This window comes from Typopeltis vanoorti, chromosome 4, assembly GCF_054136105.1.
Source record: "Typopeltis vanoorti isolate ZY-2024b chromosome 4, IOZ_Tvanoo_1.0, whole genome shotgun sequence".
NCBI classification, from domain to species: domain Eukaryota; kingdom Metazoa; phylum Arthropoda; class Arachnida; order Uropygi; family Thelyphonidae; genus Typopeltis; species Typopeltis vanoorti.
The window spans coordinates 68,018,079-68,039,652 of record NC_143552.1 but is presented as its reverse complement, the minus strand read 5'-3'; the positions used below and the strand labels follow the sequence as shown (position 1 = coordinate 68,039,652).

General features: G+C 34.7%; 1 protein-coding gene across 1 annotated transcript in view; it reads right to left on the bottom strand.

The window, feature by feature from the left end:
• LOC150107382 (HEAT repeat-containing protein 1-like) overlaps positions 1–21,574 on the bottom strand; it is a 111,690-nt gene that overhangs the window by 62,278 nt on the left and 27,838 nt on the right. The window contains exons 5-6 of the mRNA XM_090391823.1: positions 8,785–8,886; positions 4,788–5,036 (exon numbers count right to left, since the gene is read on the bottom strand). Of these exons, the coding sequence (XP_090247949.1) occupies positions 4,788–5,036; positions 8,785–8,886 (351 nt within the window). The remainder of the gene's footprint in view (positions 1–4,787; positions 5,037–8,784; positions 8,887–21,574) is intronic.

Here is a 21,574-nt window from a genome sequence, read left to right as displayed (position 1 = left end):
GGTCTGAGATAGAAGATTTGAAATAGGAAATGATCCCTACATAGTTCTCAAAAGAGAATTACTCGTTATGTAATCATGTTGGAATCTCACCATAAATACCGCTCATTTATAGAGCTTATCACATAATTTTGGGGAATGACAATATAGTCATTAGGAGGCAGAAATTACTTTTTTTATACAATTAAAAGAATTTTGCATAATTTACAAATAAAATACAAATTAAATAAAATTTACAATAAAAAAAATCACAATCAAGGCAATATTATTATTATTTTCTAAGGCATCTCCTTTAAGTCATGGAAGGCCCACATTCTCTTTGAATTCACCAGCAAAGCATTCACAACTGACTAGCAACTCATTCAACATTAAGCAAAAGAATAAAGAACAAGGTTTGAATCCCTTGTTCTCTCACTTCCTGTCATGTATCAATGTCTTCTGCATCAATTCTATAAAAACCTTTAATAATGTATATGTATCTATCATATACACTCTCTTTTCCACCTATCTTAGTTAGTTATTCACATTTGACGTCAGTAAATACCATATAGTCACTCATGTACCTCACAGGGTTTTAGGACTGAAGCCTTCTGCTACAAGAAGTGGCAGGGTCACAGTTTCCCCCTTCACACAGAGTTAGCATGACAATCACAAACATCCAAGCCAATGATGGAAGTCGAATATATAGCAAACATCGGTCGGAGAGCAGAATCACTAATCACTCAGCCAACTAGGCCAGCTTTCAATCTATCAACTAACTATTTTACAAAAAGAACTCCAAATCTGTCTTCATCAGAATTTCACAGACTCACTATTTTGGTCATTCACTCACTTATCTGCAAAGAATCCAGATGACCAAATAATAGCAACAGCTCAGATATTGGCTTATCAAACCCTTTCAAAGAAAGATAATGACTTTCTTATCACTGGTTATCAGTGCTCTTCTTTAACTTCCAGGTAATTTGATGAACCTTTTTGGCCCCTTTTGCAATATGTACTATAGTACATTTATAATCTACACTGAGAATAAATGTTAAAAACAATTCGTATCATAAAAACTTTCAATAAAATAAAACCCTTAATTCTACACATAACTATATTAGTGTGTTTCTAAATTCTGATTGGGTCAAAAACATTGTCAGATGAACAGGGCCAGTGATGCAATGTGCAGATTCCAGATTTTTAATCAGACCTCATACAGGTAATGTGTTTGAGATGGCATAGTATGGTGATCCACACTTCTTTTAGTAGACATCTCAAATTCATGTACCAGGATATGATAGTACAACATGAAAAATTTACATCATTACTAAATTCCTATCTACAATCTTCCTCCAAATCAATCTGTCACCTGTCAAGACTCCAACAATATCAGATCTTATATTTCTGTCTTCTAAGACACTTTTTACCATATCAATCCATCTATATCAGGGTCTTTTTCCCAACAACCTGACAGAGAAAACTTGTTTTGGTAATCTTTCCTCTCACATTCTGTTTTAAGTGTATTAACACTGAAATTAGCTCTGCTATGCATTCCTGGATGCTAATAATGTCACATACATAAAGTATAACATCACATGCATAAAGCAAAAAACTGACATTAACATCTCCAATTTTGAAATCAGGTTTAATACCACTTTCCTTCATAATGTGATCCGTATAGATAATGAATAACAGAGGAGATAATGTACATCCTTGTCTCACACCAGATTTAACATCTTCCTGTACTTCCTTCAATTCTAACTGTGGCCTTACTACTCAAATAAAGACTAAGTATTGCTTGATATAATACCCCACTGACAACATACAACTGTAGTGTTTCGAATAGCTTTTCTCTTTGGCACCTTGTCATATGAATTTTCCAAATCTACAAAACATAAATACAGATGTTTGTTATATTCCCGTGATTTCTCAACAATTTGTCCTAAAGTGAAAATTTGATCCTTAAAGCCTCTATTTGGCCTGAATCCAGCTTGTTCATTGCCAAGCTTCATTTCCACAATCTTTCTCAACCATTTCTCAAGTATACTTACATAAATCTTAATATCAACACTCAGCAGAGAAATACCTCTGTAATTCTCACATTCCTATTCTGTTTCATTTCCCTTTTTATATATGGGTACTATTAGCGCTGTATGCCAATCATGTGGAATTCATCCCCCTGTCTAGGTCTTCTGAACTATGCAGTGTAGACACTGTAAGACTTTTATACATCCATACTTGAGCATTTCTGGTCGAATATCATCTAATTTAATAAAAAGGTGTACCACCTTATTATTAAATTACTCTGGATTTAGAGAAATATGTTGGTTTTTTTTTTTCACTTGGTTAGACTATAATAAATGTGGTTTAATCCTTTATCCAAGGGTAAGCAAACAAAGTTTGCGCCTGAAAGTATCTTCAGGACTGAGGCAACTCGTGGTAAAGATGTACCAAGCTCTCATCACTCCTTGTGTCAGTATCTCCCATAATGCAAAACATATCTCCTTGCAGACATGTATAATGCTATGCATTAAGGGAAGGGCCACTACTCAGACCTGAGACAAGGAGTGATGAGAGCTTGGTCCACCTTTACCACGAGTTGCCTCAGTCCTGAAGCACAAACTTTGTTTGCTTACACTTGGATAAAGGGTTAAACTAAATTTATTATATAAAAAAAAAACTTCCATCTTATGAAATGCCTTTTTCAGCATTTCATAAGATAGGTGTTATGAGAAAAGCTGTTCAAAACAGAAACAAATTACATATTGGCCTATTCTTATGTAAGTCAGATGTTTGCAATAAAAATGCATAAGGTTTGATATAAAGTCAGATGTAAAACAAGAGTGTGTATCACTGTTATTCATCATATGGATAACATTACAAAAGAAAGTAACATCAGGAAAATCAGGGATAAAGAACTCAGTTCTTTACTGCATGCAGATGGCATACTTCTAAATAAATCCACTATAAATCTTCAGGACTAGGAAAATAGGCAACATGGAAAACATCAACTGCAACCTAAATGGAAACCCTATAGAATAAATAAAAAACTTCAGACACAATTTCTGGTGAAGATGACAAACTAAATATGGAAATGAACAGAATTAATAAAGCTAGTATGATGGAGATAAATAAATTTATATAGAATAAGGGAGAAAGTCAAACCAACCTCTGGATCTGAAAGATAGGTTAGAAATAAACAGCTGATCAATGAATTCTCAAAAAACAGGAGTGAACATATTCTGCCATCAAAGGCAGAATAATGTTATACATGAAGATATCAGAAAGGAACTAACATTAACATTTAAAAACAGTTAGACTAGAGCTAATCTGTGGTACTGAGAAGTCCAAAACACAAAATCTTACGATATTAGAAACCCGAAAAGTAGCAAATTAATATAATTGAAAAATGTTGACGGGAATCTAGTAATAACATATACTTAATTATGCTATCAGTGCTCCACACGCCTCTCAAAGGTACCTATCAGTAAATGATCATGATGACTGGATTTGCTTATATACAAAAACTGTCTTCTTTTAAATATAAGACTATTACACTTTTTTTATATAATGTTAGTCAAGTAGCTTTATTTTATCATCCTACATGTTTCGCCAATGTTTCTATCGGCATCTTCAGGGAATACAAACTAGTAAGCTATATGAAGATAACAGACTAGGTTATAACTGATGGTTCTAATTCATACGAGGCAATGCGCATGTCTCGGGAACGTGATTTATTCGTTATGGCTCATGATGTAATTGTCATGAAAGTTCATTTCTTTGATGTTTAATGATCTGATTAAAGCTTTCCAAATTTCTGGTAAGGTTAGGCCTTGATTCTTGTTTAGGTTTTCAGTTTTATGGGCAACTGTAGCTGCTTCCTTGAAGGTTCTTGAATGGTAGTTATCTTCTATATAAGGCATAAGGCTCTTATCCCACTCAATGTGATGGTTAGTAGAGGCAAAGTGGCAAGAAAGGCCTGAAATGTCTTGTCTGTTGTTTCTGACATATCCTATGTGTTCTTTCTTTCTCGTTTCAAAGCTTCTAGAGGTCTGACCTACATAACTAATACCACATGAGCAAGGTATATTATATACTCCAGAGTACTTGTAGAATGGATGAGGATCTTTAGGTGATCTTAAAAATTTCCGAATAGTGTTGATTGGCTTGAATGCTACTCTGATATTATGTGGTTTTAGAAGGTTAGCTAATTTTTTGGAATGCTGCTGACAAATGGAATAGTAATAGTACTGATGTATTGGATGTCATCACGTTGTCTATGTGGTATATCGGTATATCAGTCAAGAGAATCTTGTTGTAGAGTCTTTTTGGATAACCATCTAAAGATAGTTCTCTGGATATTGTAGTTAATTCCATTTGCAGGTCATTCTTATCTATTGTATACTGTATAGCTCTTTTCTTGAGCATATGGATAATGCTAAGTTTCTGAGCTATATGATGAGACGAGTTGAAATGAAGGTAACATTGTATTCCCTGAAGATGCCGATAGAAACATTGGTGAAACATGTAGGACGATAAAATAAAGCTACTTGACGAACATTATATAAAAAAAGTGTAATAGTCTTATACATAATAGTCAAGAAAAAATTCCACACAATGTCTTCTTTTAAGTTTAGATAAAAATCATTCATTCATGTAATTCATACATTTTGTAATTAATAAGATCTTGAAATTACATATTTATTTACATATTACATATAGATATTACATATTACATATATTACATATTACATATAGATATTACATGTAGAAATTACATATAGATATATACATATAAACATAATTACCCCAACCATCTTGTTTATAAGTTTCATCAGAAGAGATGGCATCAGTTTACATTTTCTAACAAGTTGCACAATTATCATGTATGAAGCAGCACAATAGTCTGGAATTTTTGATTTCAAGCCTTTCTGAAGATATTTCAATAGTAACATAACTGTAGTTTCCTGAATAACTTCTGTAAGCTCTAAAGACCCTAAAATGGTAGAGGTATAGAAAGACACCACACTACATAACAGAGAGGTATCCTTATACATCTGAAAAAAAAAAAAAATGAAAGAATAAAAACAGCCATAATAAACAGAATTATATTTAATTATATGTATGGAAAATGCACAAAAAAAAAAAAAACTTTCCTGTATTTGTTCTGCACTCTATAATAGCAATAGAAATATTTTAGACACTGATAATCAATCCTTATTTAATTACTACTGGATGCAGACATAACCAGAAATTGGGAAATTTTTCATTTTCATCCTCAAATACATAGGGGGGGAGGGCCTAAAAAATTCTGATAAACACTTAGAACAAAAATGATATTACAACAACTGATAAAACCACAAGAAAGAACATATTTTAAAAATCTTTACCTCTCATGTTTCATCTAATATAACCATCCAACTGATGATTATATCAGTTGATTTAAAATCATTTTTGTTTTAGTGTTTATCAGAATTTTCCAGCTCTCCTCCCCCCCCATCCTCGTAATCATGGTTTTGTCATGACATTTCTGATCACAGTACAAATCATGGATTTGTTAAGAATTATTTACAACCCAAATAAGAAATACGCTATCTCATCAAAAATATCCACACACCTCTTCACAGTAGTGGATATGGCTATACACAACCATGTCTTCTTCTTCTCCCTGCTACGTATTAGGCCTTACTGGCCTGTTCAGAGCTGACATGAGCTCTTAAGTCATACCTGTCCCGAGAATAAGGTGACTAGCCCTATGCCTCCCGGTATATCCTATAGCTGTATTTTGTATGTTCATAGGGCTGGTTTGCCTGCTTGCATGAAGAAAAACCCTGCTGTCCATGCCCAAGACTGGCTAACTTGGTTATATATCTTTCAACAAGGCATTATCACATGATGCAACCACCACATTCAGTTCTGGAAATTTCTGCACTACTGTAACTGATCCAATCAATTGTAAGTGATGGTATTGTGAGGTGGAAACACCTGGGAACAACAATAGTAAAATTGCAGCCTGGTAGGCCACAAAAATCACAGAGGACTGCCAAGGACGGGCATTTTTTGTACCACATGCTATAAAAAAATAAAAATAAATAAATAAAAAAAAAAACCTGTTCTCAGTTGAAACTCATGCCACTAAGTTCTGAAATGCATTTGCAAACAATGCTGGCACCAAATCAGTCAAGACAATGACAACAATTGGGTGGAGCAGCTTGCTCATGACCATCGGATCTTGCAGCTGTGGAAATGCATTCTCTGGAGTGATGAATCATCCTTAACCATCTGGCAGTCTGATGGATGGGTCTACGTTTGGTGAATGTCAGAAAAATGCTACCTGCCCAAATGCCAAATATGAAGTTTGGTGGAGGAGACGCTATGATCTGGGGATGTTTTTTCATGGTTCGAGCTGGCTCCTTCTTATTTCTAGTGATAGGAATCTTAATGCTACTCTTAATAATAATAATATATATATATATATATACCACATATATATATATCATCATCATCATGGCAGGAATTTGATGATGATGATGATGATATACATATATATATATTAATGCCAGCCTGGTTGGCCAAGTGGTCAGCATATCCACTCTCCAGCCAAAAGGCTGCGGGTTCAAATCCCGCTGTGGCATGGATGTTTGTGATTGTCTGTGAAAATAATAGTGGTAGATCGCATTAGTGTAGATGATGATGGTGGTTGCAGTTGGTGGATTGAGTGTGGAGACAGAGAATTATAAAGTAGGTGCCCTCCCTCGATGAGTCCTTGGAGGTGTTAACGTAGTAAATAATAATATTTTTTTTAAAAAATATGAATCCTATTTTCACAAGTGAGAAATTGCAGAATCTATAGAACACTAACACTATGTGTAAACAAAGATTAAGCAAGGTGAACCTACTGAAATGCATTTGCAAGCAATACTAGCACCACACCCATTTGTCAGGAGCTGAAGAACATGATTTTCCATGGCCGTGTAGCTCCATACAAGATTAACATCAGTAAGGGTAATGACGAGCATTGGTTAGAGTAAGCTCACCACCATTTAGACACCAAGAAAAAAAAAACTGATATTTTTCTTGAAAAGCTGTTGATAGTTGTTGAGGAACATGAAAATGACTGTTGTAGAGAATAGAAGCAGATGGAATGAAAGAGAAGGAAACAAGCTTAATGGTTTTACAAATGTTTTTGTAAATGTAACAGATCTGTGTTTTATCTAGAAATGTACTTTTTAACTTTAAAAAAATTTAAAATACAATGTCAGCATGCTCTACTACTAATAAACAGTTATCAGAATATGGACAATGTGATCCTGCGTGAGAAAAGTTGCAGCATCAGCTGCTGCTGTTAATCAATGTTTAGGCAATTAACAAATACTGCATGAGATTTGTGGTCTACATATCATTGCCAATTCTCTATGTTGATTGACATCAAGTGTATTCAGAAGCCATGGTAGCAAGTGCTTACAACTGCAAAAAACATGTCATCACATGAGGAAGATGGCAACAATAGCTATGTCACACCTTAATAAATTAATTAATCATGCTTTTGTTGGTTCTAAACAACTATGGCTTTATCTAAAATTTCTGTGATGATTTGCAATTTTCATTTTCGTGCTTTGCTAACAATTCCTTTATTTTCATGGTTAAGATAATTTCTCTATAGGTCTTCTCATCTTACTAATTTCATATGCAGACTTCTCATTACCCAATGCCAGCATTCCAGGCACAACGAACAGGATATCTGTACTGTGTGCGTGTGTTTAGCAGAGTCATGCATGGCTGTGCTACTGTTAATATTTCTGTGCTTCAAAATTAAGAGCATCTTAAATATTTACGTATTAAATATTTAAATATTCAAATAAAATTTTGAACGAAATTAAATTTTTAAATATATTTTTAATTAATTTTTTTAAATTTGGTAAGCCTTTTGAATATTTACATTACCAGAGAACCCATGTTGCATTGTAATTACAAGGATCAGAAACAGAATAAAAGTGTGAAATTTATCTTTTTATTTATCATTATCTTTTGTTTTAATCTTAAACATAAATGCTGAAACCTAGAAGAACATTTATAAGTTGATGTACTTTCAGTTCCTGATATCCCTAAAGAAGCTATTTTCATTATAATTAATGAAACACTGAAACAACTAAAGCATGAATACTACTAACCTAATTTGCAAACTCTGTGTAGAAGGAACATAATAAAATTAATAAAAACTCATGCAATAATGCTAGTTAGATTACAATAACATTAATTCTAATTTTATAGGTACCAGATAACAGCAGAAATAAATCTACATGAAATAATATTCATAAAAATGTATAAATTATATTTTTATAAATATTTTTAAATTTAAATCAAAACATTCACCATACAACTTAAGAATTACTCAGGTAAAATTGAAACTTTTCCATATTCTCTCCAAATTGGTGGTAAATGTGGTACACACACACACACACACACACACACACACACACACACACACACACACACACACACACACACACACACACACAGTATAGTATACACACACTGTATACCACATTTTTAAACTCTAAAGTGGTTATTTATAATGACAATTCTTGAAGTTGTCATTATCAAAGCTGTTTTCTGGTGCAAACATTAATGTGTCTGCTTGGCTAATAAAAGTATATGAGAAACATGTGGCTAAGAAATACAGATAATTTAATATTGATGAAATTCAACTGAATTACTTTAATTAAATTTAATGCCTATTTAATTATTGAGGAAAGAAAGAAGTTTCCGATCTGAATTCATAGTAAATAAATAACAGATACTCACTTTAATCATATTAGGAACTAAATCACAAACAAATTTCATAAAACCTGCATCAGTACGACAGTGGTTCAGCAGCGTGGATTTGGGAAGTGGAACTCCTGGTTTCTATAGTTATTAAAAAAATCAAAGAATAAGAATAAGAAAAAAAAAACAAAACATATCTACACATATATATATATATATATATATAGGTATAGATACATACATAGCTCCAGAAATACCGGTTACATATACTGGCCAGAAAATGTTTACTTGTCCAAGATAACGGTCTAGTTTATATAAATATTATTAAAGGTGATGTTAAAAAAAAAAAAAAGAAAAGAATATTACGTTAACAAAAACAATACATTATTTAATTCTTAATATGCATTACACATAATTACACTGAAATAGGCTTTCTTTTAAGGTGGGTTTAAATGTATTACACTATATAGCAGAGCTCATAACTCAGTTTGTATTTTCTTTCATTTATTATTCATAAAGAAGGGTGAATTTATATAAATTATCAATGAACAATAATTTAACAGGAAAGACAATAAAATTTGCAAAAACAAAAAAGTAGGTAGCACACAATGCAGAGCCAGACTCATTTTTCACATTGCACTCATGCATTGTGAAATCAATGCATTCAGTTATATGATCCAGTCTGAATTGTCTTTGCAAGATATTTTTTTGTTTAAATAATAGTATTAAAAAGAATCTGTGTTATGTAAAATTTTCATGCATTTAATGATGCTAAATTAATTCATGTTGTGAACTGTGAAAATCAGATTGAAGACAATACCATATTACAACTGAACACTACTTAAGGAGGCAAAGGTGTTTGAAGAATAAAAATTATATGGATGTATTGCAGTATTTAATAAGATTGTGTCAATTTTAATTTTTATGTTTATGGTTTATTTTGTTGATGAAATCATATTGAAAGAAAAGTACAATTAATTTTTTTTTAAAAGAATATATTATCCATTACATATGTCATGCACACTGTATATATGTGTAAGTTTGATATTGCACTAAAAAAAATGCATAAAAACTTGCATATTTACTTAACAGATTTACTGTTAAGTAAATTGCTCTAACTCAAAGCAGCGGCTCATTTTTATTGCTTCATGACTGAAATAAAAACCGAAAGTGTGTTGCGTAATTGGAGCAGTGGTGGAGTGAAAAGGACTCTACAGTACTGCTGTGAGAGAAAAGAGGAGACTTCATCATCAAATTCCTGACATGCACCTTCAAGGGGGGTGTACAGGATATGATAGTACTTCATGAAAAATTTACCTCATTACTAACTTCATATCTACAATTTTCCTCCAAATAAGTCTGTTACGTGTCAAGACTCCAACATCATTATCAGATCTTATATTTCTATCATCTAAGGCACTTTATACCGTATCAATCCACCTATATCTTGGTCTTCCTCTGGGTCGTTTTCCTGCCAACCTGGCAGAGAAAACTTGTTTTGCTAATCTTTCCTCACCCATTCTGTTCAAGTGACCATACCACCTGAGATTAGCTCTGCTAATGCATTCCTGGATGCTGAATATATCCAGTTCTTTCCTAATATCCTCGTTTTTAATATGATATCGACATTGATGCCATCTGTTCACACCTCTAATCTTTTTCAGGACTCTCATATCTGTAGTTTCTAGTCTTTGGTCAAGTGTTTTACTTTTGACCCAGCTCTCAGATCCATAAGTTAAAACTGGTTTGAACATAGCAAATTTTGTATACAGCTAATTTAGTGTTCAGACTAATTTCTCTCTTATTCCATATGAATTTATTCAATTGACTTCCTACCATACCAGCTTTGTAGATTCTGTTGTCTATTTTTCCATATTTAATTTACCATCTTCACTAAAAATCGTGCCTAAGTAGCTGAAATGTTTTACTTGTTCCACAGGTTCCCCATTCAAAACACAGTTGACATTTTCAATGATTCTACCTATTTTCATTGTCTTTGTCTTTTAATTGCTGATCTTCATACCATATCTATTACAACAGTCATTCAATTTAGTCAGGGAATCTTGCAAACTTGTAGCGGATTTATTTAGAAGTATAACATCGTCCAGCTTGTTCTTCACCAACTTTTCTTCCACAATTCTTCTCAACCGTTTCTCAAGTATACTGGCATAAATCTTGCCCGGAACACTCAGTAGGGAAATACCTCTGTAATTCTCACATTCAGGTTTATTTCCCTTTTTATATATGGGTACTATTAGAGCTCTACTCCAATCATCAGGAATTCGTCCCTCTGTCCAGGTCTTCTGAACTATGCAGTGCAGCCAATGTAAGACTTTTATACCACCATACTTCAGCATTTCTGATCGAATATCATCTACTCCTGCTGCCTTTCCACATTTCAAGCCCTTGATGGCCTTTTCTACTTCAAGTATGGATATGTATTCCTGACTGTATATGCCTGTTGAGTGTTTTTTACCAGAGGAGACTTTTGAACTCTAAAGTGGTTATTTATAGCCTTCCATATAGAAACATTTAAAATGTATCAATTGTTATGCTACAACGATGACAGAACAAGTATTGGGGGAGGGGGGATGGTTGGTTGAGTTTTTAATTACTACAAAAAAACAAAGTTTTTCATGCAGAAAGAAAATAAAATTCTGAACCTTACAGAAGATAAAAGGAGAGAAGAATGTGAAGGTGATTGACTAATGCTATGACTTTTAGAGAAAAGAAAACTGGCAACTAAAATGGCATATGTTTCAGTGAGTCTTTAAAAGAGAATGTGGTAGTGTTCTTAAGGACTACAGATCCAGAAGTTTTATTTCCAACTTCTTGGAAATAAAACTTCTATAATGAATTCATTGGCAGCCACCTGTGATCAAATTTGCAAAAACAAAAAAGTAGGTATAGTTTGCCCACCGATTAGAGATCCTTCGACACTTCTGTGCATCTCAGAAAAAGGAGAATCCATTCCGATATTAGGGTAATCAGTCCGTATGTGGGATGAGTTGTTTATTATTACCGGTTGGAAAATTAACTTCTCTTTTATGATTATTGTAGTTAACTATGTTGCTTGTATAACAGTTGGAAAATTTTACCTATAAAGCATTTCGCATGTTGGCGACCAATTCAGATGTGCTTCATTTCTTTCTCCCTTTCAGCATGAATCGACTACTCTTGGAAAGACGCGAAGCAGGGACCTACAAACGGTGCGCGAACTATAGCACACAATTTTCTAGATTTCAATGCAGTTAGAACAAATCTAATTTCACTTGCCACTTGTCTTGCTTTACTTGCCTGTGGCAAGTGGATTTCTGGAGCAGTGTGTGTGTGTGTGTGTATATACACACACACACAGATTTTTTTTAATTAATTAAACCATGCATGGCAACATAGCAAGCATTTAACAGAGTAATGCACAGAAATAGAGAGAAATAAAGTCACAGATAATTATGGTAATTTATATACAAATGATACAGAATAACAAATAAGGTAATAATATTAAAAAAAATAAATAAATAAAAATTCAACACAGTCAAGGTAGAATTATTATTTGCTTCATACAATTTCAAAATGACATGGAAATTCCCCCCCACAAATGAAAATTGAGAATGCCTGACAAATTTTTGGAGTGAGAATTCAAAGATTGAATTTCAATAAAATCCTTCAATATTTCAATAAAATAAATAATACGCATACAGACGGATAGATAGAAATAACCATATTAAAACAGAATAAATTCTTGGACAAAAAAAAAATAAAAATCTGACTTTTTTGGTAAGATGCATTGTGCCATGTAATGAGACATGCTTGCAGCTGGTATATATTGGAGGAATATGATGCTCCCAAGTCACTGCAATAGTGTTTGGTTAAATGGCTGCAAGAAGGGAACTGATGGAGTTTGAAAGAGGCATTGTGATAGGATGCCATGCTGCAGGTCTATCTGCTTGACAAATTGGGCCATCCCAGGTCAACAATTGGTGATACTGCACTGAGATGGAAGGGTAGGGAGTCAACTGGAAGTGCTACCTACAGTGGATGACCCACCACACACCAAATGTGGCTGTAGAGTGCTACAAAGGATAATATATAAAACTGCCATTAGTCAACTGACACATTGAATGCAGAGTTCCAGGCATCAACTGAAACACAAATCTGCACAAAAACATTCAGCTCACAACATGGATTTCTATGGTAGGACCACAATATACAAGCCCCACATTACCCGAACCAACACGCACCACTTCAGTAGGACGTTGAAGTTTGGAAGATGGGTGATAGAGTAACGAATCACACTGCACCCTCTACACAGCAGATGGATTAGTGTGGGTGTGGCAGATACCCAGTGAACATCTCCTGAGTGTGCAATGTCAACTATGAAATTTGGAGATGGCAGTGTGATAGTATGGTCCTATTTTTTCCTGGGTTGTTCTCGGTACTCTGTGGTGCCACAAACATTGAACTCCGATTGTTATTGTATGCTCGAGGAAAGTATGCCCAGCAGGATTGCTTCATCACAGCAAAAGGAGGTCCTACATTTTATTAAGGCAGGTGCCATGGCTGTTTGTTCCTCGCAGTATGGTGTCTGTTAACTTCTTCCCAAGCAGTGTATATGAGATGTTTGCAAGAAAGCAGCAGAAGAATTACAGAACTACTATGTTAACATAACTGAGATGAATGAGACAAAGCACACTAAAACAGACGACAGACTTCAATTGGAAGGTTGAGTTCAGGCAATGATCTGGGAGGAAAGGAGGGAACAGCTACAGTGTTCAACAGTAAATATGATGAACCTTTTTTGAATGTGAGCCAATTTCAAAGCAGGATGATGTGAAAAAAACTTAAATTGGAAACTGAACATTGCAGTAATGATAAACACTCCCATGGCTCAGTTATCACTATTCAACTGTACTCCTAATTACATGCCATATCCTTCATATTAAGTTCTATACCAACTACTAATTCATCCTTATCTTCAAAAAAATGTCAAATTAATTCCTCTTTAATACAATAATACTAATTTAAGATTGTTAGCTTTGTTGCACACTTTGGATACTTTTCCCAGCAAGGTAATCTATACAAGCAAGAAGACTGCACCTTGTGCTCCCCTTGTCAGCACCTCTATCAAATTATTTCATGGTGTACTTAGAAGAGTATACCATGAAATAGTCCATGTCTCCTCACGTGGTTTTGCAATGTTGACGATGTGTTTGCTATTTAGCCATACAAAGAGAATTTGATAGTTTCTTAGAAAAATTAACAACTTTGTCCCTAAAATAAAGTTTGAGTCAGAAAAAAAAAAAAAAAAAAAAATAGAGTTCTCCCTTTCTTGGATTCACTGGTTCAAAGAGGAAAGTCAGTGACTCTCTCAACTTTTCCACTGATAAGAAGCTGACATTCACCAGAAGATACATTCTTGAGGGGTCTATGCACCATACTGCACAAAAAGCTCTGAATTGTCAAAACTCTTGTCCACAGAGCACCATCATCTGTTCTTCTGAACACACTCAGACTAGAATGACTGGGTGTGGAAATATCCATTCAGAACCATGTTGTCTATAAAAGACAACATGATTCTGAACAGATTTTTCTATCCAAATTGCAGCGCATCTTGGACAATTATTCTCCAACCATTATCCCATCATTGAATAAGGAATTTTTCCATTCCTTACATAAAAGACATTTCTGAATGCATCTCAAAAGTTTCTGAAACATTTGAATTCCAGATAACCTTGAAGCCAATAAATGATTTCTTTGATCCTACTTTCTACTAGAAACAAACTTCTGCACTTGGCTCACCTAGGTGTGTACCATATTCCTCATTCCTGCAATCTTTCCTATTTTGGCTAGACTGGTCACACTGTAGATACCTGATAATTAGAACATAAGAATGACATCCATTTTCTCCAAGTTGAGAAATCTGGTCTTGAGAAAGATGGGGTTTCTACCAGCCACAGAATCCTAAGAGACAACACAAAAATTGTTTACATAAGTCCTTTCAAATTTGAGAGATGCTTCAAAGAATGTTATGAAGCTCTTTGCAATCAACCAAATCTTAATCAGAATGATGTCTAAATATTTCTAAATTCTTGGAAATAGTGATTTTGAACTCACACAAATAATTCAATGTTCAAATGTAATATGTATCGGCAATGATTATAGAAAGAGGTATTTTTATTATTATTATTATAATATATGGGTACCTCCATGGAATCTGAAGACTTATTGCAGGAGATCCAATCTATCCACGCATTTTATCATACCTCTCCCTGAACCCATTAACAGACAAAGCACAAAGCACTCACAACTGACTCTAGCAACACATTCCACTCATTCACAACTATCCAAGCAAAAAATCTAGTCCTCACACCTCTACTAACCACATATTTATACAACTTCCAGGGATGACCCCTTGTTCTGGTCCCTCTAGCCAAGTGCCGAAACATTTCCCTTGCATCTTATATCCTCTATCCCCTCTTTTTCTCTCCTCTCAACCAACTTCTTCAATCTATTCTCATAGGGAACATTCCACAGGCCACTTGCTTCTGAATCTTCTCTACAGCTTCTTCATCCACAAGAAACCCAGGGGACCAGACTTGAGCACAGTAATCCAGATGTGGGTGTATCAAGGCATTATAAACAAGAATAACAATTTCCTTATCTCTATTTGTTAATGTGTTATTCAATAGCCAATTAATGTTATAGGCTTAGCAATATGTCCTCTAAACTTTTAACTCTGTCTATCACCACCCCTAAATCTCTAGCTTCATCTATTTCCTGGAGTACAATGCCATCAATGTGATACACAGCTTTTAATCCATTTATCCCAAAATGCATAACTTTACCTTTCTCAATATTGAACTGACACCCATTAAATTTTGCCTATACTGACAGCCTATTTAAATCATTCTGCAAGCTCTCCACATCACCTTGATTAAATATTACTCTATCTAATTTCGCATTATCAGCAAACAACTGAATATTTCCTTTCAGGTTATTTAATACATCATTTATGTACAAATTAAACAGCAATGGTCCCAGCACTGAACCATGCGGCACACCACTAGTCACCTGTTTTCACCTCGATTCTGCTCCTCCATATATCACTTTTTGATATCTGTCCAGCAGCCATCCTCTTATCCACTTAACCAGTGTCATATCCATCCCATTTGTTCTAATTTGTAATAGAGTTCCATGTGGTATTCTGTCAAATGCCTTTGCAAATCCAGCAAAATCGTCTAGCCATTTCCTTTATCCAACTGAACCGGTACTCTATTATATAAAAAGTTAGTAAATTACAAAGGCATGACAGACCCCTTCACAAAACCATGCTGACCCTCATACAGTATAATATTTTTATCTATCCATTCTTGAATTCTCTTTTTTACCAATTTTTCTATTACTTTTACCACTATGCCTTGAGATACTGGGTCTGTAATTTGCTATGCAGTCTTAGAACCTCCCTTATACAAGGATTTTGCCCTCACTCCCTTGGAACTTGACCAGAGCTGAGACTTAAATTGAAGAGCTTAGTCAAAGGAATTGCCAGTTCCCTTGCACATTCTTGCAAAACCCTAGCTGATATCTCATCTCATCCCACAGCTGTATTTACAATGAGATTCTGCAATATCCTAAGAACCTACAATTCATTCGCCTCTGTTCTCACATTAGTGTCTGTCACATAGGTTAAAGCAGTAATCTCACTAGGATGATATACTCTTGCAAAGTGGTCACACAGTAACTCAACTATTTTATCTGCTTCTGTCTCCTCATGATCATCATCACTCATTAAGGTTAGTCTTCCATAGTCATAAAACTTGCCACACAATCAAAAAACTCTTTGGGATTTCCTTTGGCCTGTTCAGCTAGATTCTTCTAATAATCTGATTTTGCCCTTCCATGACATGCTGGTTACCTTTCTTGCCTGAGCCTTGTACTGTTCATGAGTTTGCTAGGTCACCTTTCTCTTTATGTACAGTCCACAGCATTTTCTTCCTTCCATGCCATGCTGGTTACCTTTCTTGCCTGCTTGTACTGTTCATGAGTTTGCTAGTCACCTTTCTCTTTATATACCCTCCACAACATTTTCTTCTGCAGCTTGTGTTTAATGATATTACTCATCCACCTAACACCTACCCGATTAACCCTCCTTAGCTTGATACACAATTTAATAATGCATCCTCTAGATGACCCTTAACTATATCCAATGCACTACTAACATCCTTACCCTGCAGTGTTTTATGTTATGGCACAAATTTAAACTTCTTCTTAAGCTTGTCATAATCACCTGCCTTATAGTTCCACAACCCATGTTTTACAATCTCCCAAATCAAGACCACATCATCACTTTCACCAATTGGAGGCAATGTTGTCATCTCGGTTATGATCAGGCTCTTCTGATCCTATGACTAGGTCCAATACATTCCCACCCCTAGTCCCCCTCCATCACATGCTGCCTTAAGTAATTATCTCTTAGCATGTGTATAAATTCTATTTCTTTCTTGCCATGTGATCTTTCCTCCTTCCAATTTATATCTCCATAGTTTGAGTCTGCAATAATAATTACTCAACCTGCATTCATTGTTCTAATTTGCTGATGCATGTCTTCCAAGTCATCCTAGGAACCCCCCCCCCCCAGTCTATATCAGCAACCAATCATATATTTTGACTTATTGGCCTCAATTTAACATCAGACTATCTCAAAAGAACTGCCATCCTCCCACCTGTCTCCAATTCTTTTTGGCTGCAATTCATCTGCTATCATCAGCAGTACCCTCCCCCCTGCCTGTCTTCTCTATCCTTCCTAAAAATACCAAACCTTTCACATTCTCTCCATGTAACTACATCATCTGCTATTAGCCAAGCCTCACTAATGCATATAACTTTTGGTGAGGTTGAACTAACCAATGTCAAAAACTCCTCCCTCTTGATCCCTTAATTGTCCTTTCTGAATTGACTACCCTATTCAATATTTTTGCTTGAGGACCAAGTGAGAAATTTCTCACTTGGTCCTCCTCACATTCACTTGCTTCATGGGTGCCTTTACACAAATTCACTGGCTTCCACACTAATTGCTTAAGTTTCCCTGATTTGCACTTCAGTATTTATACCTCAGTGAACAAAGCTCGCTCTCTCTCTCTCTCTCTCTCTCTCTCCAGATACCTAACACCAAAACTAATTAGATGCAGTCCATCAGCAGTGTACAAATTCTTTTTCCCATCAAACAGAAACCACAGATCTACAAATTCTATATCTTTCCTTTTGCACAATCTACATACAGACTCATTGATTATCAATGTCCTCCTTTTCAGTTTGCCTCTATGTGTAGGAGATCTACAATCTTCACCTTTTCACTCTTCAGTTTTGCCTCTTCTAGCAACTTCTTTACATTTTCCCTCATAGAATATTTCTTGCCTCTCAAATCATTTGTATCAACCAAGACAATCATTTCCTTCAACTTACCGTTTTGCATCCAGATGTTGTGACTAATATCGTGAATTTTTGCACCTGGGAAACAAGATTTTGTAACACTTTTGTTAAGTACTCCCATGATCACTGAGTCTCCAAACATAATTTTCTCCTTAACTTGTTTTTCTTGTTTGTTTGGTCAGCCTTTATTATTCCTTCGGATCACCTGCTTCTTTCTTTTTTGAGCCCTAGTTAACTCTTGTCACTTCTCCAATTTTTCAATTTCATGCTTTGTCCTATGAAGGATAACATTTAGGAGCACTATTTTTTTATTAACATCCATTTCATTCTCCTCTATTTCCAGGGCCATACATTTGACATTAATAACATCATTTTCCATCTTTCCGTCACTATTTGTTGTGATCTTGTCATCTAACAGACACTCACTTTTGAAACACTTAATATATACTCTCTCTCTAGTTTCAATTTCCTTCCGCACATTCTTTAATTTTCTCAATAAATACATTTCACACACACTGCACTGAATAAAATCCCACAAATTCAAATTGCTGGCCAACATGGTCTTTGCTGCCATTGTTCATTGCACTGGTGCCATGCCAACAATATCACAATAAAACATTATAAAGATAATGTTAAACATTATAAAGATAATGTTTATAGATAAATTTTATCTTTAATATTTATCTTTAAAAATAAATATTATAAAGAAAATCTCAGCTCTTTGCTTTATGTGGATGATGTTATTCTTCTAAATAAATCTGCTGCAAGTCTGTAAGATTCTCTGACTAAATTGAATAACTTTGTAATAGATATAGCATGAAGGTCAGCATTAAAAAGACAAAGACAATGAAAATAGGCAGAAACATTGAAAATATCAACTGCATTATGAATGGAGAACTTATAGAACAAGAAAAATATTTCAGCAACTTAGGCACAATTTTTAGTGAAGATGGTAAGTTAAATATGGAAATAGACAACAGAATCAACAAAGATGGTATGGTAGGAAGTCAACTGAATAAATTTATATGGAATAAGAGAGAAATTAGCCAAAACATCAAATTAGCTGTATACAAGAGAGTGTTTAAACCAATTTTAACTTATGGACCTGAGAGCTGGGTTAGAAGTAAAACACTTGACCAAAGACTAGAGCAGGGGTTGGCGAACCGGGGTAATTTACCCCAAGTGGAGTAAAAATGAAATTCTTGGGCGTAATGAGGACTCAATAGACATAAATAAAATTATATAAAAAGCATGTTTCTTGTTACGATAGAAATTTTTCTTCTGGAAACACTACATCTGGTCAATGTAATATACGTGTTTAGGAGACATCACGCCATGTTGAACTCCAAACAATTTGGTTGCTAAGGCGTTGTCAAGTGGCTAAACAGATATTACATTGGCTAAACAGCTATTATATTACCTGCCTTAACCTTATTTTTTGACACACGTGTTTTTGCTTTGTTTAAGTCGATTTAAGTAGTTATTTAATTTAATTTATTTCAATAGTTCTATCTTAAGTGTAAGATTTTCATTTATTAACCATATTTTAGTTTTATGTTAGTTCGATAATTCGATTAATATATTTTCTCCTTGATTGATTAACTTTCGATGGTCAATAAAATAATTAAATACTGCCTTCATCTTGAAGACATGTCTTAGTGTCACGTTTGCCAATTAAATTATTGTAAACTTAAATGAACTTTAAAAAACTTAAATACAATCACTGTCTTTTTTACCCTTCAGATGACATCAACTAGAAAAAGAACATACCAGGAAGAGTTCCTCAATTATGGGTTTACACAAATAGAAGACAAAGGAATAATGAAACCACAGTGTGTTGTCTGTTTGAAAGTACTGATTGCAGAATCTTTCAAAAAGAGTCAATTGAAGAAACATTTGGATAATTTGCACCCACATCTGTCTTCCAAACTGTGGAATACTTTGTAAATATCTGTCAAAAGACAAAGACCAGACAGCAACTTGAAAAGTACATTCGATCAATGTTCAGCATCAAGGGCTAGCTTTGAAGTGGCCTGGTTGATTGCCCAAAACAAGAAACCACATACTATTGGTGAGGAATTGGTTAAACCAGCAGCTTTGAAAATGGCAGAGATTATGTGTGGTCAGAAGGAAGCCATGAAACTAAATTCAGTGCCCTTGTCTGCATAAGTTGTGAAAGAAAAAATTTCTATTTTAGCAGAAAATGTGAGGGAACAAGTTATTTCTTCAATAAAAGAGAGTAAATGCTTTGCTATTCAGCTTGATGAGACTACAGATGTCAGTAGTAATTTGCAGCTGATGGTGTATGTTCGCTACAAAGGTTTACATGCAATTGAAGAGGAATTGTTGTTTTGTTCTCCTCTCGAGTTGCGATCTCGTGGAATTGATGTCTTCAATAAAGTTAATTTAAAGTGGGAAGACCATTGCTGTGTCTCTTGATGGAGCTCCAGCTATGTGTGGGTCATGTAAGTGGTTTTTCGGCTTTGGCGAGAGAGAATAATCCAAAAATTGAAGTTTACCACTGTATGATCCATCGCCAGGCACTGCTTGTGAAACATTTGGAACCTGCACTGGAAGCCGTCATGCATGATGTTATCAAGGTTGTCAATGTTATCAAAGGACATGCACTAAACATGCGACTATTTCGTAAATTATGTAAAGATGGTGAGGCTAATATACAGACCTACTTTATCATACAGAAGTGAGGTGACTCTCACGTGGAAATGTTCTGAACCGAGTGAGGGCTCTCAAAACTGAACTTGAAATTTTTATGGTTGATCAAAAGCATGTTCTCGCAGATAAGTTTACAAACTCCTCATGGGTTGCACAACTCACATATTTAGCTGATATTTTTGAATATGTGAATGCATTGAACAAAGAATTGCAAGGAAAAAACATCAATATAATTTCAGCCAGAGAAAAGATTTCAGCGTTTGGATCAAAGCTTTTATATTGGAAACAGAAAGCAGAACAAAACAAGATAGCTGCTTTTTCAAAGTTAGCTTTGTTTTTGGAAGATTGTGAAAATATTACTTTAGATGACATCAAGGATACAGTTATAAGGCATCTTACCAAACTCAAAGAGCGGTTCTCTGATTACTTTCCAGATCTTGATTCAAATAGATCCCTTTAAATGTGAAATTGCTGATGTACCAGAAGACCCTCAAGGGTTGGCAGAGGCACTTCTTGAACTTTGATCCAATAATAAAGCACATATTGAATTTGAAAACAAAGCAGATCTGTCATATTTTTCGATGTCAATAGCTGCAAAGGCTTTCAAAATTGCACATGAGGAGAGAGTCAAAAAATTGCTGCCTTTTGTAACAACCTACCTTTGCGAACAAGGATTTTCCACTCTAATAAACATGAAAACAAAGCAAAGAAATCGACTGGACCCCAG